Source organism: Nicotiana tabacum, chromosome 6 (genome assembly GCF_000715075.1).
Source record: "Nicotiana tabacum cultivar K326 chromosome 6, ASM71507v2, whole genome shotgun sequence".
NCBI classification, from domain to species: domain Eukaryota; kingdom Viridiplantae; phylum Streptophyta; class Magnoliopsida; order Solanales; family Solanaceae; genus Nicotiana; species Nicotiana tabacum.
Genome location: NC_134085.1, coordinates 154,994,977 through 155,010,021, shown reverse-complemented (window position 1 = coordinate 155,010,021; position 15,045 = coordinate 154,994,977). Strand labels below are relative to the sequence as shown.

Sequence of the window (15,045 nt, the reverse complement as noted above, 5' to 3'; positions counted from 1 at the left end):
AAGAAAGCATTACTCATTTTCTTACTTATTGTCATATTTTGTTGTCGGGAAGAAGAATCTTTCAGATCATTGGATATTTGGATGAATTGTTCTTCCTATTTACATTTATTACCATTTTTCATATTTATTGTTCATCATTCATTCTTCATTTATTCTCCAAAGCGTGCATTTAATAATCTAATAACCAATTCCGGGCATTAAGTCGATACCATTTAAACATTTAGCTAAATCTAAGAATTATTATGTTTGACTAGGATTCACCATTGACCTTAGTTATCTTTTAATTATTTTAACAAAAAGTGCTATATTTTTTGGTCAAACAAGACGTGGATAAAAAAAGACAGCATCAACGAAACTTCAGTATCTATCTTTGACTGATAATTACAATACTCCAAACTAAAGTTTCTCCTGGCCAAATTCTAGTAACAGAGAAACAAACAGACTGCAAACTTATAGCTTCTGAACGTCAAACCTTGGCATCAGTTGGTCTTGGGTTCCAGCTCCCGGATATTTTCTGGGTACAAGACTTTTTGAACACCCGTGTAATCCAATATTTTCTTGCTAAACGCATCCTCGGGCGATGTTCCCGAACCGGTAAGACACAGCAACCTCAAAATCCAGTCAACAACTTCTGGGCAGAAAACCTTCCACAAGTAGGTGACCCTGAACCCAAGATGGCACAGTAACATATCTCTCTCCGCGACAAGCCCCATTAACGATGGTTTTGGCACATTCTTCTACTTTGACTACTGGGATTATGCCCACTTGAACCTAGTTTATTCAGTAAACACAAATTAAACTCATGACACCGTGATTCATTTTGTAGCCTTCGGAGGCTGACTCGCTTACAACACCAACAACAACATACCCGGGAATTGATAACCATAACTCAGTAAACACAAATTACACTTATAATACCGTGATTCATGTGAGCACCGTTCAAACCTGTGTACTACGATTCATTTTGTAGCCAGTGGGGAACTAGGGACACAGAAAATCATTACACATCACAATATCATGTAAACTTAAGTTTAATTTAAAGTAAAGTATCCTAAAATATAACTGGAATTGAAACTTACACTACAATCTACTAGACCCACTAAGAATTTAAGTTCAATTTACAGTCAATCTCCATACCTTAATAAGAAAATGTCGTTGGTTGCTAAAATTATCTGAATTCACTAGTAAAAGTAATAGGTGAAATCTTGCAGAACATATTAGAATGGGAAAGTGTACATCTTAATATCTAGGACTTAGCAGTTCATCACACATAATGTCTCGAGTGATGGTGGAGAAAAAAATACATCAGGAACATTTGCACCGAATTACATTCTGGTTAAGTCATAAATTGAAGTAATACTATGGGTGTGTTTGGTATAACGAAAAATGTTTTCCAAGAAAATATTTTCTTGGAAAACAACTAGTAATCTTATTCATTTTCCGGTGTTTGATACGCAAATTAAGGAAAATGACTTCTCAAGAGTATTCATAAATAATTTAGATATAATAAACATGAAGTCATAAACTTTCAAACCAGCAACCTTCCGAACCCACAAATTCATAAAACTTTCAAACCGTTAAACTTTCGAAACAGCGGAATTTCGAACCCGTAAACTTCCAAACACATAAACCTCTGAACTCATAATTTTGGAACTTGTAAAACTTTGAACCTTTAAACAAATAAATAAAAAAATTAACACTGAAAAATATATTTAAAAAATATTTTTTTCGGGGGGGGGGGTGGGTGGTGCAGAAAAACGAACAAAATAGGAATTTGAAATTGCACAAAAAAAAATTAAGGTAAAAAAAATAATTTTTTTTTGCGGGAGGGGATGGGGTGGGGTGGAGGGATAGTAGGGCAGGTAGTAACGGAAAAACTGAAATTTGAAAGAAAAAAAAAACCTTTTTGGAGACAGGGGTGGGGTAGGTTTGGTGATAGTGGGGACGGTTGATTTTCGCTTCTCTTGATGAGGAAAACATTTTCCGAAAAATATTTTCCTTTCCTACCAAACACACACCCTATGTGATATTAATTTATAACCAAGATTTAGTGATAAAAGTATATGTTAAAAATAACATATCATGTCATTGCAAACTAGCAATATTTCAATCAATTAATGAAGAGAGGGAGAGAAGACAAACTTACATTTCTCATTTGAAGATTAACATCCACTTTGCCGGTCTTGTCCATGAATTTCCCTTGTGTCATTTCTGATTCAACGTAGCCAGGTGTGACCAATGTTATCTTGATATCCTGTCCGAATTCAACCCTCAACGTATCGAAAAATTGTGCCATTGCTGCTTTGCTTGCCTACCATAATAAAAAAAATAGGGGGGTCAAAATGAAATATGAATGTCGCCTTGGGGTTAAAATAATAAAACACTAAAATTGGTGGACTTACACAGTAAAGGCTCAATCTTGGAGCAGGCACCCAAGAAGCTGAAGAAGATAGCACAATGACCCTACCTTCACTATATCTCAGATACGGAATTGCAAATCGTGTCATGTAGACCGAACCCCAGAAGTTAATGTCCTGCAAATTCCAATTAATCAACTTCTTGATGGCAGCTTACACTTGGATAAATTAAGCTAAATAGTTGTTCATTTAAACTAAACTTCTTCCCGTGCCTCAACAATGGATGATCTTGGTAAACAGCCACTTTTCAGGTCGGCTATTAGAGTTTAGCCATATTTGAATTATATCGGCAAAATAGCCGCTTATTAATGTGGAAATACAATTCTGGACAAAAATGCCCCTATTTAAAAATAGGGAACCACTCCAGGAATGACTACTGAACTTTGAAATTTATAAGTTCAAAATCCAGGAATTGTTCCTGGAGCTTGAATAACCTGAAGCAGTAGCTCTCAATTGTTGAAGTATAATTTGAATACAACGAATCATGAATCGGTCCTGGATTTTCTGGATTTTACTCTAGAAAAGGTTCAAAACCCAGTAATTTTTCTTGATTTTGTATTTAAAAGTTTAAAGTTAGCCTGATTTTGTATTTAAAAGTTTAAAATTTGCTGAACTATAATGTGAATTCAAAAATTATAAATCATCTTGCATTTCCCTGAATTTTGCACTAGTAAAGGTTCAAAACCAGTATTTTTCTGAATTTTATATTTAAGGGTTAAAAATTGCTGAAGTATAATGTGAATTCAAAAATCATGAATGTTCCTAAATTTTTCTAGATTTTGCACTATTAAAGGTTCAAAAACCAATAATTTTTCTAGTTTAAAAGTTAAAATTGATGAAGTGTAATGTGAATTCAAAAACCATGAATCGTTCCTGAATTTTTCTAGATTTTGCACTACAAAGGTTCAAAAACCAGGAATATTCATGGAGTTTGAATTTTTTACTAGTAAATGTTCAAAATTGCTGAAGTGAATTATGAATTAAACCCAACATAATTTACACGAATTCTACTTGTCAAAATTTCAAACTCTAGTATCGATTACTAAAATTCTGTTTCGTGATTTAGTTAGGGGCGAACACGTTAATTTAATTGTATTATTATTGGCAACTTTGACTTTACAATTTAAAATATGGCTAAACTCTAATAGCCACCCCCAAAAATTGCCAACCTAGCTAATTTTTAGCTCAACATTGCAAAATAGCCCATTAATTTATTAGTTTCATTTGTGTTTTTTCCCAAAAACTTTCAACAACAGATAAGATATTTCATTCTCAAATAGCATGAGAAAAGTACCTACATGTCAATGTGCATGTGTAGTATGAGGAAATGCATCTTTATGCCTACATGCCAAGTATGTATGTCAAATGTAATGCATCACAATTATGAGTTCATGTACTCACACTCTCAGAGTACTCTTTCTCAGTGTCTCACACTGAATCACTCTGGTCCAAAGGTTTTCAATAATTGACCTAGGTAATATTAAAAGTACTATTGTGGTGGCAACTGGCATTTAATTAAAACTTCAAACCATTTGTATATACTGATTTCCATTTGCACATTTACACATGACATGAATATGTTAGTAAAATACTAAAATTATTACCATGATAGATCTAAAGTTGGTGATCTCTTCTGTTTCATCAAAGAGAGAAACTGCCGTAACTCCAGCATTATTAACCAGATGGTCCACTGCAATTCACACATGGAAAAAGTTGGTCAAAAAACAATTAAAGGTTTCTAAAGCTAAGTACGAGAATATATAAAACAAATAGAATCTCACATCGTCCAAAATGGCTCATGGTTTTATCAACAATCCTTTTACAGTCGTCAACTTTTGAAACATCAGCTGGTACGACTAAAACATCAGGGGAGCCTAGGTCTAGTGCCCTTTCAGCTACTTCACGTAGACTCTTCTCTCTTCTCGCTGCAATAGTTAAGCATGCACCTCGTCTGGCGTATTCATAGGCCAAATACTGCAAAAAAATCAAGAATTTAATTCTACCTATCAAACCGCCTACTATCCCGTTTTGACGAAGCTGCAAAAATTAGCTTATTTTGAGAAGTGCTTTTTTCAACAGTGTTTTTCTCAAAAGTACTTTTGGTGAGAAGCAGTTTGTGTTTGGCTTGTTAGTTTGAAAAACACTTCCGAGCAACAATTAGTGTTTGGCCAAGCTTTAAAAAACTGCTTCTAAGTGTATTTTTCTTAAAAGTGCGTTATCAAAAAAGTGCTTTTGGAGAGAAACTACTTTTTTCTGCTTCTCCTCAAAAGCATTTTTTTTCATTCCAGAAGCTTGGTCAAACAACTCAATAAAGCACTTTTGGCCAAAAATAAGTTTGGCCAAACAAGCTATACATCAAACAAAATATTCAAAATAGGTGGGAAGAGACGGATTTAGGATTTTCAAGAACATTGGTGCACCACCCACTAAAATGGAGAAACAAAAATATTTAGTGAGAACTGACCCCTTTGGCTTTCAACTTTTTTGAAACATGGGCCAACAAATAATATTAGATTATTTATAGAAAATATGTACATAAAATACCGTAAAAATAGCACGGTATAGCCAATTTTCGGACTAGTCATTTAAAAATAGACAGCGTTTACCAAGTCAATGAAAAATAGCCACTATTTTGCTGCAACAGAGACCGGTCCAGCATAATATACTGGAGTTCGGTGCACCTATGTATGAACTCCAGCATATTATGCTGAACCGGTATACTTTGCTGGATCCAGTATAATATACTGGAGACTGGAGCACCGGTGCTCCAAACTCCAGTATATTATGTTGGACCGATATACTTGCTGGAACTCCAATATATTATGCTGGAGTTCTAGTGTACTTATGTTGTACTTATCCTGGAACTCCAGTATAATATGTTGGAGTTTAAGTATACTTATGCTAGAACTCCAACATAATATTCCAACATAATATACTAGCGTATTTTCCGGATTTTGAATAGTATTATCGCTAAGATTTATCTTTACATGAAAAGTGGCTAAATTTCGATTACTTTTATAACTGGGCTATTTTTGAACGACTAGTTGTAAATCTGACTATTTTTGAATTACTTCCTAAAATACCTAATTAACGAAAAGACCATAAATTTACACACACCATAATCTGGGCCTAAATCCGAGCGTGGAGGATTCCGTAGAAATGTCACCAGGTAGCCACTCTAAAGGGCTGTTATTTAAGAATTAGCCAGTGCGTCCTGAATTTCAGTATTTCAGTTTAAATTTTTGGGATAAATATGTGTTGAATTATGCTGAAGTTAAGATTTTTAGTACTGACTAATCTATAAATAACATCCCGAAAATGACTATATAGCTTGGGCCTAAATCCGCCCCCCCCCCCGTGGGAATCCACAATCTGAACCAGTTGGATGAGTGAATTTCTAACAGGGGGAGCTAGGTAGAAATAAGGGGTTAAAATTGAATCCCTCGACGAAAAAATTGTATTGTGCAAATAGAAAAAAAGAATTTCTATTATAAACCGTAGAAAAAATTCTAGTGCAATGGTAAAAGGGTTTAATTGATTTTAGCCACATATTAAAATCCAAATTCTAAGTGTGACATTGTAGTACGGAATCTTTTTAAAAATTCTTGACTACACCACTGATTTTTAAAGTGCGATGTTTAAAGGAAAGAAAATAAGTGAATAACCTCGCCGATGCCAGAGGAAGCCCCAGTGATGATGACAACCTTGCCAGAAACATCCTCACTGAAAAAAGTGCCTAAGATAGAAAGGAACCACTTGAAAAATTGATAGGGTGGCAAGAAAAACAACAAGCTGAAGAAGGTAAATGGAGGAGCTACTAAGTTGAGAAATTTGTGAATTAAGTTCAATAACACCATTGTTTATTGCTCTTACAGAGAATTGAAACTATGGATTAGAAGCTGTGCAATGGAACTCCGTTTATTTAGTGTGACATAAAGAACAAAGAAAAGGAAAAGAAATAGATGGATATGGAGGAAAACGTGGAATCGGTGGTGTTTGTATTTGGTATAGTTTGTTTGAAACAAATTCGACACGTACACTCAGTTCAAGCAGTCGTGTCGCCCTTCTCATGCTTATCGTTCTTCTGAAAATAGGATACTTTGAATTTTTGTTTTGTTTTGTAGGATATTTATGTCAACCAGAATCGACAATTGATTAAATAATGATGTAATCCTAGCTACTCAATTCGTGAACTGGAACCTGCAGATGTTTAAAAATTGCGTAAATAAATCCCCTAAAAAGTTTGTAAATTCAACAGTTCGTATTAATGTCCACTATTTTACATTGTAGCATGCATGTTGGAATAAACTTTAACTTGTATTAATTCCTGAATAAAGAAGGATTTAATTCATTAAATTTTTGTTAAATTTTTAATTGTTATAAATATATTATATTATGGATGTTCATTTAGTACTTCGTTGTAAATAAGTTTCCTGAAGAAGCTTATCCATATGAGACTTCACCGTAAATATGTTTATCTATTTAAGTACTCTATTGGAAATAAACTTCCTGAAGAAGCTTATCACTTCGATACCCAGTTATGGATAAACATTGCTCTCAGTAGAAGATTATTCATAGTAGCTGCTTACACAGCAGCTTCCTTTCTTCTATAAATAGAAGAGATTTCAGTTCATTATGTACATCAGTTTGAATTCGAATAATATATCAGTTTCTCTCTATACTTGTCTTTACTTTATAGTCTTTATTTTATAACACATTATAAGCACGAGACTCTGTCATCTCGAGCAAATATTTTGAGAGTATCTGAGGTAAGAACTTTCTTTTCCTAAATAATGTCAAATCTTTCTAAACTTGAATTTATAGCCCTGGATATATCGGGCAAAAGCTACATGTCTTGGGTGCTTGATGCTGAAATTCATCTTGATGCGATGGGTCTGGCAGACACCATCAAAGACAAAAATCAGGCATCAAACCAAGACCGTGTCAAAGCAATGATATTCCTACGCCATCACCTTGATGAGGGCCTGCAAATGGAATATCTTACTGTTAAAGATCCAGTCATACTGTGGAATAATTTGAAAGATAGATATGATCACCTGAAGATGGTCGTTCTTCCACAGGCACGATATGATTGGACTCATCTAAGACTACAAGATTTTAAATCTATTAGTGAGTATAATTCTGCTATGTTCAGAATTATTTCCCAATTGAAGTTATGTGGTGATAATATTACTGATCATGATATGTTGGAGAAAACTTTCACCACTTTTCATGCCTCGAATATGCTCCTGCAGCAGCAATATCGAGGGATGAGATTTAAAAAGTATTCTGAATTTATCTCACATCTTCTTATAGCCGAGCAACATAATGGGCTATTAATGAAAAATTATGAAAGTCGACCTACTGGTTCTTGTCCATTCCCTGAAGTGAATAAGACGAACTTCCACCAGGCTAAACATGGAAAAGGTCATGGCCCCAGTCGTGGTCATGGTCGTGGTCGGGAAAGAAAATCTAATCATGGTAATAATAATGCACCAAAGAACACTCCTCACCACCAGCAGTGGAAAAGGAAGGAACAAAAGCATGAAGCGGTGCAAGCACCAAATGCAGAAAATGCATGCTATAGATGTGGAGAAAAAGGGCACTGGTCACGTACCTGTCGTACGCCAAAGCACCTGGTTGAGCTTTATCAAGCCTCCCTAAAGAAGACAGAGAAAAATGCTGAAGCAAATTTTATTTCTGAAGATAATTTAGACTTCATGCATTTGGATGTAACTGATTACCTTGCACTCCCAGAAGGAGAAACAAGTCATGTAATCGGTGGTGAATCTGTAGAAATGTAAATATTTTAATTTTTGTTATTTGTAATAGATAATATGGTTATGTAATTGTTGTACATAAAGAAATATTATGATTTGATAATGATGTTTACTATAATATATCTTGTTTATATCATTTTGAAGAATATGGATAACATTATTAGATCAACTTAAACTCTAGCAGAGTTTGCAAGAAATATACAACCACAAGAAGTAGTTATATTTCGTATATCTCATTGTAATTATTTTTTGTTAACTACCAGAAGTGGTATATGCCTATGATCACCAGAAGTGATAATTTAGGCTTTCTATGGTTACAATTGAAAATAAGCTACATAAATATTCTCTATATTAAATGCACGCCTCGATTTGCTCCTGAAGTAGTAAATATTTTAAAAGAAGTTGAGGCATCACAATTTGATGTGATTAATGCGCATTCAGATAATTATGTTCGATTTCATGAAGGATGAGAACTTTTGATAATATTAATCCATTCCCTGAAGTGAATGTGACAATACTAATAAGTCGAGTAAATATGAACGCGCTTTTGATGTGAATACATTACAATTCACCTCCAGAAGAGTTAATATAATTGAGAGAATATATACTCAATATTTCGTATTTTAAATTTGCTCCTGAAGAAGTAACACAATTGAAATTGCCTCCTGAAGTGGAAAAATATTATGAAGAGGAGTTTTCGTGTGCTTAAACAATTGTTTTACATTGTTTATTTGATTGTGATTTTCTCTCATGACACCAGCAGTGTCTGAGCAATATTTGATAGTACAAAATGTATCAACAACTCCTGAAGAGCTAAATGTTTGCCTAAAGAATACATGACACCAGTAGTGCCAGATAAATATTAAATTGTGGATAATAAATGAAGGCTCTCGAAGAGCTTATATACAAATATGTCATTCATATTATATGATTATGGTCAAAACATATGTTGTAGTAAACCTGAAGTTTACTAATACAAATGACTATCATATTGAGACTACAAATGATTGGAAGATTGATAATCTTCATGTTTCCACAATCATAGGGGGTAAAATAATATGTATGTGAGAAGTTACCCGCCTTATTCTTTAATTTGTACTATATCATGTATCACAGTAAACCAGAAGTTTACTAAAGCAAAAGTTTATGCCATAGTAAACCAGAAGTTTACTAAGAGATAGCACATGACATGATAAACTTGAAGTTTTCATTTGCCATTTTTAAAATGAGCTATTTGAGAATTCAGATAAGCATATACTAAAGAACTAGAAGATTCTTCAGGAATTCTCATGTGTTGCTTGTTCTCATATTGAATTGATTATACCAGCTAAAATTGGGACTAAGACCCCTGATTCTGAAATATATAAAAGGTGAATATGGGCCCGTTCACCTATCATGTGAACCACTTATAGGTGCATATATGAGATGGTTACATGTGTAATTATTGTCAACCTGCAGTTTAGCATTTGGAATTGTTTTTCTCGATTAAGAGCATAATTTTCAGATTATGAAATCAAGATAGTTCATCTTGATAATGCTGATTTATATCCAAGCTGGTTTAGTATTGAATACCTCCTATTAATGGCTAAACCATTGCTTATGAGAACAAAGCTTCATGTGTTGGTCTAAGATTTTCTAAATTGCATATAGCAGCACTTGTATGCATCAGATCAACAATATATGATAAGCCCTCCCTTCACAATTGGTTTAGGATCAGAAACCAAATATTTTTACTATCTTTTGTTGCATGGTAATGATTAATTTCTCTACCATAATACACAAAGATATGTTTCCCAAAGATGATTGGGGATATATGTTAGTTTTTTTAACATTTGGGGGATGGAATAAACAGTTGAAAAATATGCTATATGAATCGAATTATCATGATCCTCACTTAGAAGATAATTCAAGTCGAATGCCAGAAACATTTGCTGATCCAAAATTAAATATCATATTTCAGTTGCAAATGCTCCTATTAAAATTAAAGTCCCTGAAGGATAGAGTTTACTATACGCATGAAGCGTGGTAGACCAATCGGTTCCAAAGGTAACAATCCTTGAAAAATAGTAGGAGCTAATGATCAAAATGATCATAATGAGGAGGAAATAAGCTCTAGAAGAGCCCACGACATAATATTTCATGAAACTCCCGAAAAAGTTCAGGTACCTGAAAATAAAGAAAGTGATGAGATCTCCACAAGTTATGTCGCTTCGAAACTGACACAAAATGATCGTCGACGATATATTTAATACAATATAGTGCACAATATTATAAAAGATTGTGAGGATCGGACTAGCAGTCCAGACACTTGAAGATGTCATACCATTTAGATACAAGTCTTAACCTATATGACTTATTTGGCTAAATCTATATGAAGATCCTTGAAGGATTGAAAATGTCCGAAGCATATAATTCAAAGTCTTGAGAAATGTACTCGATCAAATTATAAAGCTCTTTGTACGGTTTAAAGCAATATGTGCGCGTGTGGTATAATCGCCTCAGTAAATATCTGCTGAAAGAAAGTTACATAAATTATGTTATTTGTCCATGTATTTTTATAAAGAAAATGTCATCAAAATTTGTTACACTTGCTGTTTATGTTGGTGACATAAATCTTATTGGAACTCCGGAAGAGCTCCAAGAGGGTCTTAAAAATACTTTTACATGGACAAAGTGTACTCATTAAGTACACCAATGAATATTCAATCACTTGAAGTGAATAAGGATCCGTTCCAACCTTTAGAAGAGGATGGGGAGCTCCTTGATCCTGAAATACTCTATCTCGGTGTAGATGGTGCACTTATTTATCTTGCTAATGCTAACAAAAGTGGTGCAGATCGTATTGGTAATGCAGATGCAGGTTATATATCCGATACACATAAAGCTCGATTCAAACCGGCAAGCAAGGAGTGCATATGATTGAGATCAGGGATTCATTCGAGAAACATGTGGGTTGGAATGTGATAAAAGACCCACAATATTATACGGAGACAATGTTTCATGCATAACACTATTAAAGGGAGGATTTATAAAAGGAGATAGAACGAAGAACATTTCACCAGAATTATTCTACATACATGATCTTCAGGAAAATTGTGACATTGATGTGCATCAAATTAGTTCAAGTGACAATCCAACAGATTGTCTTTACCAACATCAATTTTTGAGAATATGGTATAAAAGATTGGAATGCGGAGACTCAAATATTTGAAATAAGGTTTTCTTCAGTGGGAGTAAAATACGCACTGTATTCTTTTTCTCTTACTAAGGTTTTTCCCACAGGGTTTTCCTTATAAGGTTTTTAATGAGGCAGCCAGCAATGCGTATTACTAAATATGTGTACTCTTTTTCCTTTACTAGGATTTTTTTCCACGTGATTTTTCCTAGTAAGGTTTTAATGAGGCACATTATCTTTTAATAAACATCCAAGGGGGAGTGTTATAAATATATTATATTATGGATGTTCAATTAGTACTCCGTTGTAAATAAGCTTCCTGAAGAAGCTTATCCATATGAGACTCCACCGTAAATATGTTTATCTATTTAAGTACTCTATTGGAAATAAGCTTCCTGAAGAAGCTTATCACTTCGATACCCAGTTATGGATAAACATTACCCCCGGTAGAAGATTATCCATACCGGGTATAATAAGCTTATCCTTTCAGTACCCAGTTATGGATAAATATTATCTCCGGTAGAAGATTATCCATACCGGGTATAATAAGCTTATCCTTTCAGTACCCAGTTATGGATAAACATTACCCCCGGTAGAAGATTATCCATATCGGGTATAATAAGCTTATCCTTTCAGTACTCCGTTATGGATAAACATTGCTCTCAGTAGAAGATTATCCATACTGGTATAATAGCAGCTTACACAGCAACTTCCTTTCTTCTATAAATAGAAGAGATTTCAGTTCATTATGTACATCAGTTTGAATTCGAATAATATATCAGTTTCTCTCTATACTTGTCTTTACTTTATAGTCTTTATTTTATAACATTAATGTATTTTTAACATAGTACAACATGCTATTTGCTCTATTTTTTAGGTTATCATATTACTGAAGTACACAAATAGCCATTTTTAGGTCGGCTATTTCGGGATTAGCCATTACTTTTAGTACGAAGGAAAACATTTTTCGGAAAATGTTTTTCAATTTTTCTTATGAACTCATTTTCCTCGAATTGGAAGCAAATGTTTTCCTTATCAAGAGAAGGGAAAACATTTTCCAAAACTCCTTCTCAACCTTCCCCACCCTCACCAACCCACCCCCTATCTCCAAAAAAGATTTTTTTTCTTTTTAAATTTTAGTTTTTTCGTTACTACCCACCCTACTACCCCTCCACCTTCCCCACCCCATCCCCCCGCAAAAAAATATATTTTTTTACCTTTGTTTTTGCAATTTTAAATTTCTGTTTTTTCGTTTTTCTGCACCACCCATCCCAACTGCCCCCCCCCCTTCCGGCACAACAAAATTACTTTTTTTGTAATTTTAAATTTCTGTTTTTTTTTCGTTTTCTCCCCCCCCCCCCCGAATAAATATTTTCTTATATATTTTTCAGTTGTAGTTATTTTATTTATCGGTTTAAAGGTTCAAAATATTACAAGTTCCAAAGTTCGGAGGTTTATGTGTTTGGAAGTTTATGAGTTCGAAATTCCGCGATTTTAAAAGTTTAGCGGTTCAAAAGTTTATGAAAAATATGGGTTCGGAAGGTTATTGGTTTGAAAGTTTATAGCTTCATGTTTATTATATCTAAATTATTTATGAATATTCTTGAGAAGTCATTTTCCTTTATTTGCGTAACAAACACCGGAAAATGAATAAGATTACTAATAGTAATTTTCCAAGAAAGCATTTTCTTGGAAAACATTTTTCACGGAAAACATTTTCTGTTATACCAAACACACCCTTGATCCTGAAAATTTGAACTATAAATTTAACTTCAGAACTTTGTGTCCTGATAAATTAAACTGGAAACTTGAAATTCAGGACACACCGACTAATTTCTAAATATGAGCTCTCTAAAATGGCTACTGGTGTCATTTCTACATACTTATTACAGTAATTGCTTATTATTTTGAGTTAATTTAATTTGATGGTATAAACAACAACACATTATCAGTGTACAGAAATACTTAAAACTCGTGAGCAAATTATGCAAATTGCAACTGTCTGAGGCATTACATATGCTTGGTCTAAACTATTGTTACAGCTTCAAGCCTAATTTGCTTGTTGACCCTAGCAATAAAATCATCAGCTCTCTTACTCAATTCATTAGGCTCTGCACCGAATTTGAACTCCTGATAATCACCCTTGCATTTCTCTTCCTGATCTTTCTCATTATCTCCGCATTTTCTGGTACAATTTTCCCTAATTTTCTGGTCCTCCTCTTTATCACCATATCCGCAAAATTCCTCTTCTTGCACTTCATGATTCAGTTCTATTCCATTAAAGGGTAAAGAATAATGACTTGACCTGAAAATCTTAGACTCTCCAGCAAGAAAAATGAAGTTTTTCTGATCCTTCTCTTCCTTTTCTTGCTCCTTTGCATAGTTCAGATTTACATTAGAGGCTAAAGAAGAGGATCTTGATTTGAAGATCTTAGACTCTCCAACAAGAACTATAACTATGAGGTTACCAACTATGAAGATACACTTAGGACTGAAAAATAGTGCACCAACTTTGGGTAGAGAGTCGAAGAGAAGGACTTTTACAAAAGTACGAAGAATGGGATACCATAGAGGACTAGAGAGAAATAAACTGCAACTCAGTGCAGTGAATGAATAAAGCATGAGTTTGTTGAGAAGCCGTTGTTTCCTGTACTTGTTGATAGCTTGAATCTTCTTCATTTGAAGAGAATCCATTATTGTATAACAGAGCTAAGTGCAGAAACGGAGAGACTTTTGCAAATGAATGTGACTAATATACGCTCTTAGCACCAACTTTTCTTGATATGCAGCATTGTTAAAATAACTTCGTGCAATGCGACAGTCAGCTTTATTTATTTAAAGTTAATGGAGAAAAAAGTGGCATCTTTTACTTAATGTCTGCCTTTTTATATCCTCTACTTGCCTATGCTTTTGAGCTGCTTTTCTTGTTTCACTCTTTTGCTTTTCTGATTTATTACAAACAGTGGGTTTGAAGGAGAATTGTTATTGTCAATGCATTGGAAGTTCAAATAAAGGAAGAGTAGGATGAGGATAGGAACGGAGTCAGAATTTGAAGTTTATAATCAGTTCAAGATGTAATTCGTTCAAGTTACAAGATTTTAAATTAAGAAATTTATACTATATATTTAATGAATTCCTTAAGATAAATACATTCATGCTTTGGACCACAGCTATTGGGTTTGACCGAACATATATTTCGCATGCTAGCTCCGCCCCTGGATAGGATACATCTCACAGATTCTTAAGGAAGAGTCAAATTAAATTTGGTCTATTGTACGTAACTTTATATTGCTGTTTTAGAAATAAATATAAATAATTTGAGGCGTTCCTGCGCAAATTGGTTAATTTTCCATATTTTAGTACTCAGAATTGTGTACATTTTGTAGCACTAGTATTAGCACCCGCGCATATGCGCGGACACTAATCATGTTAAATATTTATTTATTTGAATTATGTGTCAATAGTCTTAGAATTTAAACCTTCTTGATAAATATAGATAATTATTGGATATAAATTAAGAAACACTACATGAAAAAGATTAATTATTTCTCAAATTTCCTAGTCATAATTCTATTTTCTTTTTTTGGTATCATTCTCAGCGGTGTCATTGGATCCTGAAAATAGTTAGGAAGCAAAATAATAACTCATATCTATGGCAAAACAATCAAAGGTT

At 33.8% G+C, this 15,045-nt stretch overlaps 2 protein-coding genes across 2 annotated transcripts; both read right to left on the bottom strand.

Annotated features, from left to right (window-relative positions):
- Nucleotides 1-346: 346 nt before the first annotated feature.
- Nucleotides 347-6,492, bottom strand: LOC107773055 (11-beta-hydroxysteroid dehydrogenase A-like). The gene is given in 7 exon segments (XM_016592502.2): nucleotides 347-668; nucleotides 670-771; nucleotides 2,147-2,311; nucleotides 2,403-2,534; nucleotides 4,022-4,107; nucleotides 4,199-4,391; nucleotides 6,083-6,492. Coding segments are annotated over 7 exon segments (1,059 nt in total). The 5' UTR covers nucleotides 6,275-6,492; the 3' UTR covers nucleotides 347-479.
- A 6,715-nt stretch (nucleotides 6,493-13,207) lies between these two features.
- On the bottom strand, nucleotides 13,208-14,180 carry LOC107811565 (uncharacterized). Its single transcript, XM_016636523.2, has one exon. The coding sequence runs from the start codon at nucleotides 14,064-14,066 to the stop codon at nucleotides 13,398-13,400; it is 669 nt and encodes a 222-aa protein (XP_016492009.1). The 5' UTR covers nucleotides 14,067-14,180; the 3' UTR covers nucleotides 13,208-13,397.
- Nucleotides 14,181-15,045: the final 865 nt, after the last annotated feature.